We start from the raw sequence: 16,281 nt of genomic DNA, 5'->3' as shown, positions 1-16,281 counted from the left end.
GGCCCAAAGTGATACAAAGGACCCAGACCATGCTGACAAATTTCCATCCCACAGATCCCCCCAGGGAGGTAGCAGAAACCACGCCATCCAGCACCCCCACCCGCACCTCTTCCTCTCATGACTTTGTAACACTGGTAAGCCAGGGCAGGGCTGGCATTTTGTAGCTTCCCACCCTTGGCACTGGAGCTCACAGTTTCTGCAATTCCTCTGGGATATGTTTAACAAATGGGGTGTCAAGGCTCCCCCAAAGAAATCAGTGCCTTGGAAATGGTGAGAACCCTCAGACCCAGGGACCCCTCCCGCTTTCCCTCCCTCCACCAGAAAATCATCTCCAGCGAAGACCTGTTTCTTCTCAAGGTCTGGGGGATACAGGAAGCAGAGTCTGGGGACCTGGAAGACGGCCAAGGCCACCAGCTCTGGGCCAGCCGCCTCACAAGGCAAATCTGCACAGCAGAAAACTGCCCCTGGCGTAGGAGCCCTTGCAAAACCCCTAGGCCATTTCACTACAAACTTGGGTTTTAATCCTTTATTAGAAACCATGCAAACTTTAATACAAAAAAAAAATACAAGTGCAATAAAATACAATTCCCGGGATTCTTTGTTTCTTTTATCATGGCCACCACCCTATGAGCAGAACTAGGTGATGATGGCCGGCCACCTTTCCACAGGCTGGCCTCCTCCCCGTCCCCCAACTGAGGCTACAGGGGAAACGGGGGATGGGCATACCTTTTCTTTATTTCTTTTTTTAATTTCCAGACCTGATTCCCCAGTTGTCCACACGAGTTCGGGACCTCTCGGGCACCCCTGGAGGCTAAGGTTGAGTGCCTAAGCCTGTAGCTTTGGGGCTTAATGGAGTTTGTATCCCTCCATTTGACCCTTTCCTGTGTCTCTCCCCCTGGCTTTTTGTGTATTCACCAAAGTTGACCAGCAAGATCCCAAGGAATGAGACAGATAAAAGATGCCCAAACCAGCCTCTTGGTTAGAAAAAGCAGCATACACACCAAATGCCAACACAAGCCGACCTTTCTGACCAGCTCTATCTCGTGCGCCAGTTCATGCGGCCACAGCCCCACAACCTCCTTTCTGGGCCCACAGCAACTCAACGCAGCCCAGCGCGGAGGGCAGCCTCCCCAAACACTGATGGCCTCCTTTGCGGAGGCTCAACTTTCCCTCCCCTTCTCCTTTATCACCTACGGAGGACTCCCATTTAGACATGGCTTCAACCTGCAAACTATATCACCACTTCATAGGTTTAGGGGGGGTGGGGATATATATAATATATATATATGTATAAAATAAAGAATAAAACAAGGAGAAGGGAGAAAAAGTGACAGCAGCTAGGTAGGTATGGTAAGCAGCTGGACAGATAAACACTGAACCCCTAACTAACTTGGGACAGGGCAGCAAGAGGCCTGGCCTAACTTGGCACGGGTGGGCGGTGCTGGTGGGGTCAGAGGCAGTAGCTTAGGGCGGGCTTGGCGGGGTGGGGTGTGGGATCTACCTCCAGGCTCACCCAGGGAGAAGGAGAGGATCATGTCAGTTTCTTTTGGGTTTGGTCCAAAAAAAAAAAAAAAAGAAAAGAAAAACAACCAGTTCTCCCATCCTGGAGCCCTCAGTGATCCCAGCCCGTCTGCCGTGGCCTTCTCCACAGAGCGTAAGAGATGCGCAGTGACGGAAGAGAAGCTAAGCTGCGAAGCTGGGCAGGAAGTGGAAGGAAGGCATGGGGGCGGGATGGAGGGGCGGGACTTCCGCTTGCGCTGAGCAAGCTGAAGGTGAGGCCACAGGGAAGGAGACCCTAGAGGGCTCACACGTGTCTAGTGGACAGCCCGGGCAAGCGAGCCGAGGGCCCGGGAGACAATGTCAGCCCCATGGTCGGTGCGCGCCCTGGCGTTCGCCCGGAACGTCAGCCTGTAGGTCTCAATCTGCAGTGGACACAGGAGGAAGGGGAAGGGGAATGGGAAGACGAGAGGGAAGACGAGACCAGAATGTCATCGTTAGATGCCTGGAAAATAAAAGGTGATTATGTTAAAATGTAGGCCACACTGAATCAAAAAACAAAAGGACTTTCCAATTGGCAGCCAGTGGCAGGGCCCAGCCACTTACTTGTCTCCTGGATCTGGCTGTCCAAGGTCTGGGCCTCCTCCCTTTGATCGCCACCCCCTGACAGGGTGGCGGGGCCACTGAGGCCACTGGCAGAAGTAGGGGTGCCAGCTTCCGGCACAGCCTCAGAGATGGCAGGCCCCTCCCCAGAGGGAGGTCCTGGACACGGAGGGGCCTCGCTGCCACCGCCCTCAGTCTACAATGAAACAGTGGGGAAGACAAATGCCAGGGTCAGCTGGGAAGGGAGTGGAATGGGGTGATGGTGGTGAGTTTCACAAATAGCCCGCCCACTCCTCCCTAGCCCCAAACCCATGGCTCCAGCACCCATCGGGCTCAGCCACCTGTCCACCTGGAGAAAAACAAGGCTCTCGTGGCAGACATCAACTCTCTCAATGAATGAGCCCAAGCCCGGCCTAGGCTGGACGGGGGCAGCAAGGTGGACGTCCCGCCTCCGGCCCCCGACTGCAACACGCCCTGTGCAGCATGTACTCAGAAATGGAACCCCAGAAACTCACAGAGCACCCCACCAACTCGGCATGGTCTCACTGTGCTGGGTGCCATTGGAGGGGGGCAGAGAAATAGAGGGGGGCAAAAGGATGCCCAAGGAGACGGGACCCAGGGACCCTGGGGAGCTTTATAGGGGCAATATTTTGGGGACACTGGAGCATGAAGTGGTGCCAGACCAGAAGAAAGTACAAGAGGAAGGAATGAGACCAACTGGTATACTAAAAAAGTAAGAAGACTGGTGGCTCCTGCCTGCCATCCCAGCTTCTCAGGAGGCTGAGATGGGAGGATGGAGGTTTGAGGCCAGCACAGGCAGGAAAGGTCCCTGGGACTCTTATCTCCAATGAGCCACTCAAAACTGGAAGTGGTTCTATGGCTCAAGTGGGAGAGCGCTAGCCTTGATCACAAGCTCAGGGACCGTGCCCAGGCCCTGAGATCAAGCCTCACCACCGATGAAGAAGAAGAATGAAGAGGAGACACAAGAAAGGATGTTTGGGCGCTGGTGGCTCACGACTGAAATCCAAGCTCCTAAGGAGGCTGAGACCTAGGTTCATGGTTCAAGGCTACCCCAGGCAGGAAAGTCTGTGAGACTTATCTCTGATAAACAACTACCCAAGAAGCCTGGAGTCTGGGGCTGTGGCTTAAGAGGCAGAGCTTAGAAAAAAAAAAAAAAAAAGACCTGAGATGAAGCCCCAGGACAGCCACACATAAAAAAGGGAGTGGTACCCACCCTGGCGCACCTCATCCTGCTTGGATGCTACCCCAGGTCTCAAGTGTGGCCTAGGAGTAGAGGGCTTGCCTAGCATGCATGAAATCCTGGATTCAATTCTTCGGTACCACATACACACAGAAAAAGCTGGAAGTGGTGTTGTGGCTCAAGTGGTAGAGCGCTAGCCCTGAGAAAAATCAAGAACAGTACCCAGGCACTGAGTTCATGCCCCAGAACTGGTCACAAAAATCAAGGTGCAACCCCATGGAATTCCCCAACCGCTATGTCATGGGAACAAAGGACAGACAGCGTCGTGGAGCACAGAGTCTCACAGAACTGTGGGAGGAGAGGGGGAGGAAAGAGGAGAGGGAAGGAAAGGAGAAGAGGCCCCAGCCAATGCCAAACCTGGGAAGAGCTCTGCCATCAGAACTTTCTCCCAGAACCTAGGGAGGCCAAGGGAAAGCCAAAAGCGGGCCCCTGAGAGGTAGTACCCAGCGGCCTGCACAAGTGCCACAGCTGGCAGGTAAACACATGGCATCGGACTGAGGATGTAGTGCAGGGGGAGAGCATACATGCCTAAGAATCTGAGGATTAAGGTTCAGGTTCAAAGCCCATAGGCACTAACTAAAGACCATGAGACTCTTATCTCCAATTAATCACTAGAAAAGGGGAAGTGTCGCTGTGGCTCCAGGGGTAGGGTAGTAACCTTGATCTGAAGAGCTTAAGGATAGCGCCAAGGCCCAGAGTTCAAGCCCTATGACAGCCAAAAAAAGGGGGGCATAGGGGGGGAGATTGGGAAAAAAGGAAAGGAAAAAGAAAAAGGAAAGCGGTGGTAGTGGGGCAGCCTGCCCAGCATGGAGCCCGACACGAAGCATGTACGCAAATCTCCTATCGCCTGCCTGCTCGCATCTGGCCCTAGCTCAGTCCTTAAGAAAATGGCTGCAGCAGGCATTTAAGGCCAGGTCGCTTCTCAGATGCAACATTTTTTTTTTTTTTGCTGCCAAGCTTGCCAGGTGACTTGGGCTGTGGCTCTTCACCTCTTCTGCCTCACTCGGGACTGAGGGATGATGGGATAACAGAAATGGCAGGTGAGGACGTATGTGACACCTGAAGAGACTGAGTGGCGGTGACAGGCGCCTACCTGCTGGGTCCTAAGGTCCTAGCTGTGCAGTGCCACCCCCGCCACCCCCAGTTGAGTCCCTTGGGTGAGTCGCTCATACCTTGACAGCACCTCCTGCAGGGAGGTGGCCTACATTATCCAGAGACCCCACTTTGGCCTGGGCCTTCTCTTTGAAGTTCAACTTCTGACTCTCAATCTTGACGTCTCCTCCACCTGGAGCCAAAAAGGAAAACGGATTGATCCTGAAAATGGTAAAGAAATACCCTTGGCAAGCCAATGACAGGAGCTAGGAATGGGAACCTGAGCTTCGCCATGTTTATCTGGGAAGGGGACACAGTCCCCGGGCTGAGCGTGAGCCTCTCCTGGACCTTAGGCCCGTGCTCTGAGTCACACAGCACACACAAGGAAAATGCCTTTAGGGGCTATCTTTCCTCCAACAGACATACACCCTCGGCCTCCTCTCCTCACGGGGACTGGAAAACAGTGTGTGGCCCTCTGGCGCCCCTATGTAAGGGACCTCTCAATCTTCGTAGCTTCCGAGGCCACCCGGCCAGGGAAGATCCCGGCTGGGATCCTCCGCCCCAGGCCTGGGTCACTCACCAGGCTTATGCTTGATGTTTGCTTTGGAACCACACCTGGACGACACCTTAGAGATGTCCACTTTCTTGTTTTGAATCTGCACCTAAAAAGAGAAAAGGAATGAAGGCTCGGAGTCCACGATGGTGGGCCTTGCTTGCTATTTTTACCATCTGAGAGGCTGAGGGCGAGCGTGGTCTGTCTAAATGGGGGGGGGGGGGGATAAAGTTAGCAGAGAGAAAGGACCAAAGCTATTCTACCTTCTCAATCTTCCTCACAGTTTGTTTGCTTATTGCCAGTCCTGGGGCTTGAACTCAGGACCTGAGCTGCTTCTCAAGGCTAGCCATCTACCAACTGAGCCGCAGTGCCACTTCTGGCTTTTTCTGTGTATGTGGTACTTGAGGAATCAAATCTAGGGCCTCACGCATGCTAGGCAAGCACTCTACCACTAAGCCACATTCCCACCACCCCTGACTTGAGCTTTTGTGTGCAAGGCTTGGTACTCTCTATTACTTGAGCCACAGTGCCACTTCTGGCTGTTTCTCTTCCCAGGCTGCTTTGAACCAAACCCATGCCAGTCAATAGCAGGTACTCCCCCACAGTACTTAAAAGAGCTCATGAATCTATGCTGGAGGCCTGGCTCCAGTGGTAGAGTACAGTCAATGAGCAATTTACCAGGTACCCAGTTTGAGTCTTGGTCTCAAATGACCTCCCCCCAAAAAGCCCGATTTTTAACCTCTGACCACCCTCTTTTTAAACCACACCAGCATTCCCCTCCAGCCTCTCCATCCACGTGTCCACAGTCCATGCCAAAAGCCACCATCGAATCTCTCTTGAAAAGAACTCACAATCAGTCTCATCATCAGCTCCCCGTCCAGTGACGATGGGTGCAGTTCCTTCTAGTTCTTCTCAGTGCCCTTCCCTCTCCAGGGCTGGCATTCGCCATCCTGACTTCCTGTGGCAATCAGCCTCTCATGTAGAATGCCCTATACAAATCTAACTCTATCTTTTCCCATTTTTCACCTCTATCAACATGGCAGAAATAAAGATCTTGGTGGTTATAGGTGTTTGGGCCAGATGTTTCATTCTTTGAACAAAGGTGGAGATATATATTTGCGTTCTGTTTGTTGTTTTCAGTTTGATGCCTAAATACTTTGCAGAAATGCCATGCTGATAACTGTATGAGCAAACCCTGTATGTTTGTCTCTCCATATCCTTCCTGTGCTGGATATTACTAAAGAAAAAGCTTTGGGAAGAGTGCTGGGCTTATACCTGCCATCCTTGCCACTCAGGAGGCTGAGATCTGAGGATCAAATTTCAAAAGTAGCCACAGCAGAAAAGGTTGAAAGCCTGTGCCCTGAATTCAAGTCCCATGACTGACAAAAACAAACAAATAAAAAAAAAAAACCACCTTTCAGACAGGCGCTGGTTCTTCCTGACTTATGTCAGGATGGCTGAATTAAGAGGATCTCAGTTAGAAGTCAACATGGACAGAGAAGTCTTTGTGATTCTATTTTCAAAATAATCAACAAAAATCCAGGTTAGGGGCCTGGAGTTTGGACTAGTGATAGAGTGCTTGCCTAGCATGCATGAAGACCCAGGCTTGATTCCTCAGTACCACATATGTAGAGCAATAAGTCCAAGCCCAGGACTGACCAAAAAAAAAAAAAAAAAAAGGCCAGTTTAGGACAAGTGAGCAAACAAAACACTGTACTACACTCAAGCTCAGTTCTCTCTGCCCACACTGGCTCTGAATCTCCATCCTCAGTTCTCAGTCTTCACTGGACTCTGGTTGGCCTGTCTTATTGATCACCCAAGACTGGCCACAGATACAGAATTAACCCCCAGAAGCGGGAGGAGAGCTGTGGTTCAGGTGTTGACCTTGAGGGAAAAAGCTAAGGGACAAGCACCTAGGTCCCGAGTTCAAGCCCTGGTATGGACACACACAGCTCTTCAATACTGTACACAAAATACAGCAATGAATTTTCCTGTCACTTACACAGGTGGCCCATGCCTTCAGAACCCTGGACACCTTCCCCTGTCCCTCCAGGTCAGTGCCTACCCGGGCCCTGCAGGCTGACCCTATAAGTGCATTCTGCCTTGCAAGGTCTGAGCCCACTCCAGGCTTGGCTAATATGTGGCCAATCCCAGCTGGCCAATGAGCTGGGTCACGCCTTCTCTGGCCAAAAAGCTGGCGAGGGGAGGGTGGAGGAGAAACATTCAAGGGCCAGAGCTCCTTTTGGGAGAACTGCAGGAGGTGTTTGTAGGCTGAACAGATGGGCCTAAGTGCCCTGGGAAATCAGGAGGCACAGAGTGGGAAAAAGAGATGGGCAAGTGGAATAGGACAGCACAGTTGGGTAGAAGGAGGAGGAAGCAAGCAAACCCAAGAGAAACAACTATGTCTCTCCACAAAGCAGAGCAGCAGGCGTGAGGGTAGAGGCTACACAGAAGGCACTGGAACACATGCCTGCAACAGCTTCTACAAAGGCCTCTGTTGGCCTAGGCATTGTCACAGGGGTAAGTAGGAAATTCACAGGGGGTCCTGATCACGACATGACAAAGATGACGTTCCTCTAAACCAGAACCCTCCCCGAGAACTGGAATCACCCCGGTCCCGAACACAAGTCTAGTGCAACTGATAAGAACGGCAGCAGCATGGAGAGAAGAAAAGTTTAGATGGGAAAGGGAAGGGACAAAAAAGGAGGGAAAAGGAATTAAAAGGGAAGAACAAAAAAAAAGGAGGGGTAGAAGTGTGGCCTAGTAACAGAGTGCTAGCCTTGTATGCACGGAGACCCAGTTTCATTCCTTGGTACTACATACATAGAAAAGGCCAGAAATGGTGCTGTGGCTCAAGTGGTAAAGCTCTAGCCTTGAGAAAGCCCAAGGACAGTGCCCAGACCCTGAGGAGTTCCAAGTCTCTGGACTGGCAACAAAAAAGGGGGGGGGGCACTAGGCAGAGTGGCTCATGCCTGTAATCCCAGCTACTCTGGAGGCTGAGATCTGAGGATACGATTCAAAGCCAGCCCTGGCACTAAAGAACATGAGATTCTTATTTCCAATTAACCATAGAAAACAGGAAGTGGCATTGTGGCTCCAAGGGTAGAGTGGTAGCCTTGAGTTGAAGAGCTCAGGGACAGCGCCCAGGCCCAGAGATCAAGCCCCATGGCCTCCCCCCCCCAAAAATAAAGCGAAAAAATGACAGTGGGAGGAGAGAGAATGGAGAAAAGGGAGGAGAGGGAGGATAAAAAGCAAGAAGGAATAGTAATGAAGACAAGGGCGAGGAGAGGCGAGGCGAAATCGAGGCAGGAAAGGTTGACAAACTGTGACGTTGACACTATAAAGACAAGAATAAGAGTGAGCCACCAGGGTAAAACAGACAGGCAGGGACTGCTGTGGCTTAGGGGTGCCCTAGGACTTTCTTCCCATCCCCACACCATTTATGGACAGAAGGTTCGAGGACCCCAGCTCACTGGGGTCCGGTGCCATGGGAAAAGATGGCCTTTGGCCCAGAGTTCATCAAAAATGGGCTATGCCTCAGATGCCAATCGGCCAGAAAATGGATACTTACATTACCACCTCCAGGGACATGCTTAATATTGTCCTTGGAACCACACTTGGACTGAATATGGCTGTAGCTCACTTTTTTGGAGACTATCTGGACCTGGAGTGTTAACAGAAAAAAAAACAAAACAAAAAACAAAACAAAAAACACACAACCAAGGGTTGGTTAGAAGTGACGCAGGGAAAGCAGTGAGAACATGTGACTACAGTGACAAACAAAGAAAGTGTTGTTAAATTTCTGCCCCCACCTTTGGCAGCACAGGGGGTGGTGGGAAAAGCACAGGAAGAGAAGAATTAGGGGAAAAAACAAAGAGCAAGAGGGGAACAAAGTTGAACAAATAACACGACAGAAGCTAGTGCTTTGTGGCCATTACGAGGTCATCACCCTCGGGGATGGGCTGCCCTCTCCAAGCCTGGGCCGAGGCATGGGCCTTAGCTCTCTGCCAGCACCACGTGCTAGGCCCAGTGCCTTCGGCTCTTCTCTGTGAGATTGCCAATCCTCTGGACCTGTCCTGGTCACTTCAATCAGGGCCTGGACTCATCCTTAAAAACCAAGGCTGGTTTGACAGTGAGCATCTGGCAAAGCAGGGCATGGCTGTGCCATGGGGAGGAAGGGAGACTGTTATTTCTCATGTGGACACAAGGGGGCGCACACACCATAGCTGTTTCCACACAGCCCAGAGGTCCAGGTTTGTTTTGTTTCCATTTTGGAAAACAGGGTCATACTACTATATCACCTGGGCTGGCCTTCAACTTGATGGGCTTTTTGTTATTGTTTCGTTTTTGAATGCTGTAACTAAGGCTGGTATTCAGGGCCAGGGCACTGTCTGCCCAAAGCTAACATTTCACCAATTGAACCACAGCTCCTCTTCTGCCTTTTTGCTGTTTAACTGAAGATAGACATCTCAGGGGCTGTCCTGCCTAGGCCAGCTTTAAACAGTGATCATCAGACCTCAGCTTCCTAAGTAGCTAGGACATGAGCTGCCAGACCCAGCTTACGTGGGTTTTTTTTTTTTTTTTTGCAACAAAATCCTACCAAATCCCCCAGATGCCTAATTCTATGTCCTATGAAATTTACTGTGCAAAGGTGGGGGGGGGAATGCTTTGATGCAGTTCTTGGTGGGGGGGGGGGTGCACAAGTATACTGGATGCCCTAGGAATGTCTGCCTTTGGCACAGAATAACATAAAGGCCCTTAGTTTCAGGAGTTTGGAGTGAAGATTTGGGAGGGGGGGTTACCCTGACATCAGAGATGGAAGTTCTTTGGAAAATGATGCAATATCCAAACTCCAAGCTGTACAGAGAATACAGAAATCTACTCTACACGACCCCAAAGGTGGAAACCCTTTGCGCACCTTTCCCATTTCTTTGCCTTCTTGACAACTTGAACAATGAATAACTGTTAACACACTACTTCCTAGGAAGGATTTTTTTAATCAGGGATATAAGGACAATTCCTTCAGTAGTAACCCAGCTTTGCTTCCTGCTCTCTGAGCCCCTTGTACAAAGTTCCTTGGGCTAAGAGGACCTATCCTGGTTAGAAAGGGCTGAAGCTCAAGCCCCACTGGTGGCACCTGAGAATCCATCTGTCTGCTTCAGCTACAAAAGAAAGGTATCCCGCAGTGGGCAAGACAATGTTTCTTCCATGGTAATGGAGGCAAGAGAATGCCATCTAAGGATATCAGTTTGCCTCTGCCCTCCAGTAAGAGATGTTGTGATTTCCTATACTAAGCAAGGTCCCACCAGATGTGAGACCTGGGCTTTCAAAGGCGCCTGGGGAACCAGGTCCAACAAAGGCAACTTCCACATCCCGTAGCTTTGGAAGAGAAGTCTTACTTCAAGTTGGAAGCAGAGGCTGCATGGGTTCTGGGTGCTAGAAGATGAGCACGGCTATATCTGAAGAGGAAAAACCAGGTAGGTGTGCATACCAGATGCCTTTCAAATCCACGTCAGTATGACAAGGAAGTGACTTCAGCTGAGTGGCCAAAGGGCTAATGAGGACCCAGCTCTTGTTAGGTTGACATGCAAAGTTTCTGATGGCTGAGTCATCAGACAGAGGAGAGTACATGGGAAAAAGTAGAAGAAGCTAGTCATGGGCGAGAGAGAGGGTGGGGGGCGGAGGAATAGATGGGGAATAGATGAGAAAAGGCGACTAGGCTGAAAAAGAAGGTTGACCTTCCTGAGGAAAGTCTCCAGAAAAACTCACTTTGCCAGCAGGTGCTCTCTGTGTGCTCGCTAGTGGGCTGGCTGTTTTAGTGGCTGTGTTTCCAGCTGGGGCAGCTGCCTCTGATCTTTTCTCTACCTTGGCCTGGATGGAGATAAAGGAAGGGCGAATTTCAAACCGAAATTGGTAAGAGGCCAAAGTCAAGAAAGGAAGAAGGCAGTCAAGAACACAAATCCAAGCTGGCCCCCCCCCCCACAAAAGCAAGTTACCCTTGCGCGTGCGAGGCACACGCACATGCCCTCACACACGCGCGCACGCACGCACACATACAACAGGATAGACCAACACAGAGATGGCTGAATAGAAGAATACAGGAGAAGGAACTACAGGTCAGAATCTTAAAACAGAAGGAAGGAAGATCAGAACACCATTTGAGAAGAAAAGGTAAGAGGAGGGGCTGGGAATGTGGCCTAGTGGTAGAGTGCTTGCCTAGTACGCACAAAGCCCTGGGTTCCATTCCTTGGTACCTCAAATGGTAGAGCACTAGCCTTGAGAAAGCTCAAAGACAGTGTCCAGGCCCTGATTTCAAGCCCAGCCCCCTCCCCCCAAAAAAGAAAGAAAGCAATTGTTCTTGTGCATGTGCGTGTATTTTCAAATCACAGTGTTCTCTCTCAACTCTTATTGTATTCTCTGACATCCAAGCACACTTCCAAGGGGCTGGGCTGGAAGCATGGACTTAGTGGTACAGTGCTTGCCAAACACATAGTCACAGCCTCGGTGACAAGTATTGGTACCCGTTAGGTATATTAGAACAAAAAATAAGTCGGGTGTGGTGGCTCCTGCCTGTAATCCTAGCTGAGATCCGAGCTGTAATCAGAAGGCTGAGATCTGGGGATCATGGTTCATAGCCAGCCCAGGCACTAAATAAGGTAAGAGAGCACTAGCTTTGAGATGAAGAGCTCAGGAACAGCACCCAGGCCCATTGATGAAGCCCCATGATCAACAAAAAGAATCCACCCATCTTCAAAGAAAAATGAACCCCCCTAAGACTTCCAACATAAAGAGCCCAGAAGCCCCTTTGTTTGAGATGAGAAGATAAAGCACAGAACCTGAAGCCAATGACCTCGCTGAATGGGAAGCACTTGTCCTTTGCCAGGGAGAGTTAGATAGAGGAGAGAAACAGAGACCTCCCCCCACCACCCCGACATGCCAGGATCCCCAAACTCCCTGCGCTCACCCGGCCTCCGCCAGGCTGGTGCTTGATGTTTTCAGTAGAGCCAATTTTGGAACGGACATTCTTCAGATCAGGGGCTGGGGCAGAGGAGGCATTGGTGGCCAGCCGGCTAAGCCTGGGGGCAGAAGAGCTGGCCTTGGCCGTGGTGGGTTTCTTATCCACGGAGGCAGTCACAGGAGGCCGGAGAGGTGCCGAGGTGGGCTTCGCACGTGTGGGAGCTGGGGGTGTCGTCCCCATGGGAGTGGGGTTTCTCTTCACTGAATTGGTTGAGGTACTCCTAGAGCGACTCAAGTCAGCTGCCAGATAGGAAGAAGAGATAGCACGAGACATTTGATGGATAATCCTGAAGAGGTAGGCGTTGAAGTTAGGAATCCATGGTGGGGGAAGGGGGCCTGGAGTATTACCTGGTACAGACTTTGCAGTCATCTTCTTGACTTCAGTAGGTTTGCCCTCTGTTTTAACAGCTGCACAAACAAGGAACAAAATGTGTAACAATCCAGCTACTTACCGAGTTGCTGAGATTTAGCATCCACTTGACCACAGGTCCCTCTGTGGACATTGCTGAGACACTTCAGATAGCCACATGTCTGTGCTCTGTAGGCAGCAATGCAAGGCCAGGCGTGTCCTCCTGTTTTCTCCCCACACTCTACACTATTCCAGGTGGTTCTAGCGGGAGCTCGTCTTAGGTTCCAGTGGTTCGCATCTGTCATCCTAGCTACTCGGGAACACAGTTCAAAGACAGCCCGAGCACGAAGGCTGTGAGGCTCTGATCTAAAATGAACTACCAGAAAACAGGAGGTGGCACTGTGGCTCTCAAGCGGTAGAGCCTTGAGGTGAAGAGCTCAGGGACACCACGCAGGCCCAGAGTTCAAGCCCTACGGAAGACACTCCCTACCCCATCCCACCCCACAAATCCATTTCCTAGTTCATTTTTCTGTCTTGTAGTGCTGGGATCTTCACTTTTTTTTTTTTTTGGAGGTTGGGGGAAAGCAATGCAAGGATTTGAAATCAAGGGTCCCCACCCCTAGGCCAAACTCTCGGCCCCAGCCTCACATTCTTGATTGGCTTTCTTGGCTCCTAGCAGGCACTCTACCTTTTGAGCCAGCTGAACTTTTAACTGGAAATGGAACATGCAGACTTTTCTCTCCGAGTTGGATTTGAACCATGATTCGTAAACACACGGAGTAGCTGGGATTGTAGGTATGAGTTCCCAGTCTTTTTGGGTTTTTTTTGGGGGGGGAGAGGGGGAGGAGGAAGGAGGGGTCAGTTGTGGGGCTTTTACTCTGGGCCTGGGCGCTGTCCCTGAGCTCTTCAGCTCAAGTCTAGCGCTCTACCACTCTGAGCCACAGTGCTACTTCTGGTTTTTCTACTGGTTCATTGGAGATAAGAATCTCACCATTTTTCTCCCCTGGGGCTGGCTTTGAACCATGATCCTCAGATCACAGCCTCCTGAGTAACTAAATTAACAGGTGTGAGCCACTAGTGCCTAGCCTAGCAATATTTCTTATCATAGATGAAAGTACTAGGACTTCTGGAGTGATTAGGAAAGGAATCTATGTTGCCTGGGAAATTCAGGAGAGATTAAACACTGGGCCATCACATGGCCAAACATGAAAGGTGGCTAGCTGGAGCTACCCAGGCTTTGCCCCATTCTCCCCCCACCCCAATAGCTATATACTCACTGGTGGGCCTCTTGGACAGGGGCGTGGGGGGACTTCTACTGCTTGGCCCAGAGGAGACAAGAGTGGCAGGTGATGTGGCTTTGGGGACAGTCGAGGTACTCTTGGGTACGGATCTGAGAGCTGGCGTGGGGGTGGGCTTGGAGGGTGAGGTCCGCTTCTCAGGAATCTTTGCCTCTGTAACAGGCTGGATTGGAGAGGAAGATGACAGGACACATTAATGGATGCAGGAGACACACCCCTGAAGGCTTCTGCATAGCCACACACCAGAGAAATTGGGGCGGGGCGGTGAAGAGGAGGGGTGTCAAACTGTGGGTGCCTGGCCACATGGATGGCTGTGTGACCCCAGTTTAAGTAAATCGAGTCCTGACAGTATTTCAGTTTCAGGTCAGGAACTCATAATCATTCAGTTTGCTTCCTTAGCTGACACTCTACTACTTAAGCTATACCACCAGCCCTGTTACTTTGCTGATTATTTTTGAGACAAGAGGCTCACAGACTTTTCTGCGTGGTGTGGCTCTGGGCCATAATCCTCCAGGTCTCATCCCCCTGCATAGCTAGGATCACAGGTATGGACCACTGGCACCCATCCTTTTGGTTCACATGCATCCAGAGACTGCTGCACAGGATTAGGCCATACAAGAGATCCAGGCCAGATCCAAGAGAGAGAAGCTGATTGGCATCCTTCATTTCGCTGCCCAGCTTTCAGTATGTTCTCGTGAGAATTCATCACTAGGCCGCTCTCAGCTTCCTTCTTTAGGAAGAGGAGAGAGGAACACTGTGTCACTAAGGCACAGCTTTGATAATATGCAACGTTATTAGGGAATACAGGATGTAGGGTCTCTGATAGTAAGAAAGGGTAGGGCTAACCACCAGAGGAATGAGAAAATGAGCACCAGGGCTTGGAAAGGAAAGCCAAAAAGAAAATAAATCTTCCTTGGGCTGGGAGTTTGGCCTAGTGGTTAAAGTGCTTGCCTAGCATGCATGAAGACCCAGGTTCGATTCCTCGGTACCACAGACATAGAAAAAAACCGGAAGTGGTGCTGAGGCTCAAGTGGTAGAGCTCTAGCCTTGAGAAAGTCCAAGGACAGTGCTCAGGCCCTGAGCTCAAGCCCAGGACTGGCAAAAAAAAAAAAAAAAGGGAAGAGAGGAAGGGGAACAAATAAGAATAAAGACAGACAGAGAAAGGAAGGATAGAAAGGAAAGAAGAATAAAAGTAGGTAGAATATTTCTTCCAGCTAGGACAGGAGAGGTTAAAAGGAATAACTCTTTAGAGGGTGATGGTTGCTTTATCAGATCCCCAACTGACTTTTCAAAAGCAACAGTCCTCTTTTCCCTTTGCCCTCACCAATTCCACCAGCCCCTCTCCACCATCAGATAGCAACAAGAGTCTATGAGACATTCAAGGGAGGAACTTTGCCCTGGCACTGTATTACTTGGTGACTGACTTACCTTTGGCTTCCCGTCTCTGGCAGGTAAGGTGGAAGGCCTGGCAGTGGCGGCGGCCGGGCGTTTGGGTGGGGCAGCTGGTACTGAGCCTGAAGCAAGGCTCATGGGTTTTTTATTCAACCCACCAGTGGTGGTGGGAGATGACTGCTTAGGGAGAGAAGTGGGCTGGGTTTTGACTTTCGATGTTGAAGTCTTTGCAGGTTGAGTGGAGGCCAAAGGCTTTAGGTTGATGGTGGTTTTATTTTTAGTTTTATTTGTTTTAAAAGACCAACATCAAAACACACAGACAATAAACAACAACAAAAAAGACACAAATTGAAAAAAGTATAAATCACACAATTGAAAGTAAAATTATAAGCAATGAAGATTAAAGCAACTGAAAATGAGCATTCCTTTCTTCTGAGCTCAGGGACACCAGGATAGAGATAGAGGGCACCCAGCATGTTTTCTTTCTCTTTTCTTTTTAGTGCTGGGATTGAACCCAGGAAATCATACATGCTATGATGCATTCTATCACTAAGCTATGCAACAAGCACCGTAGGAGATGTTTCTTAATGATAGGGCCACCGACTGCCAAGTTTTAGATTGAAAACATTTCAAGTTCCATAATAACTTTACATTCTAAACTTTGTGTGGGTGCAACAATTCTATAAAGAAAACTATCAGTAGGTGATTAAGCCATTATTACCTGAATCTTTCATGTTCTGTTTTGTTGGAGTTATTTTTTTGTTTTTGTTTAGCAGATCATGAAGCTTGAAATATGGGCCCGGGCCCTGCCCTTGAGCCTCTTTTGTGCTCGGGCAGGCTTCAAACAACAATCCTCAGATCTCAGCTTCCTGAGTAGTTAGGATAACAGGTATGAGCCATTGGCGCCATTAAAAAAAAAACTATTTTACTAAGTTACTCAAGCTAGAATTACAAGTATGGATCACTAAGCCAGACTTATATTACCTGCATCTTGATGAAGTGAGATCACTATATCCTAAAGTATGTCATCTAAACTTTACAATAAGCAAAACAATCAGAAGCAATGATCCTTTAAAAATCAACATTGTAGGGGCCAGGAGTTTGGCCTAGTGGTAGAGTGCTTACCTAACATGCATAAAGCAGGAAGTGGTGCTGAGGATCAAGTGGTAGAGCTCTAGCCCTGAGAAAGTTCAAGGACAGGGCTCAGGCCCTGAGCTCA

General features: G+C 50.0%; 1 protein-coding gene across 1 annotated transcript in view; it reads right to left on the bottom strand.

The window, feature by feature from the left end:
- Positions 1-727: 727 nt before the first annotated feature.
- The window catches only part of Map4 (microtubule associated protein 4), a 77,481-nt gene continuing 61,927 nt past the window's right edge, over positions 728-16,281 (bottom strand). Inside the window, exons 12-19 of the mRNA XM_090323190.1 lie at positions 15,099-15,314; positions 13,650-13,833; positions 12,372-12,431; positions 11,971-12,263; positions 8,578-8,670; positions 5,034-5,115; positions 4,534-4,646; positions 728-1,922 (exon numbers count right to left, since the gene is read on the bottom strand). Coding sequence (XP_090179316.1) covers positions 1,815-1,922; positions 4,534-4,646; positions 5,034-5,115; positions 8,578-8,670; positions 11,971-12,263; positions 12,372-12,431; positions 13,650-13,833; positions 15,099-15,314 — 1,149 coding nt within the window. The 3' untranslated portion in view covers positions 728-1,814. The remainder of the gene's footprint in view (positions 1,923-4,533; positions 4,647-5,033; positions 5,116-8,577; positions 8,671-11,970; positions 12,264-12,371; positions 12,432-13,649; positions 13,834-15,098; positions 15,315-16,281) is intronic.

The sequence above is a fragment of the Megascapheus bottae genome, chromosome 32 (assembly GCF_031878675.1).
Source record: "Megascapheus bottae isolate mThoBot1 chromosome 32, mThoBot2.hap1, whole genome shotgun sequence".
Lineage (NCBI taxonomy): Eukaryota > Metazoa > Chordata > Mammalia > Rodentia > Geomyidae > Megascapheus > Megascapheus bottae.
This window is presented reverse-complemented; position numbering and strand designations above follow the sequence as displayed.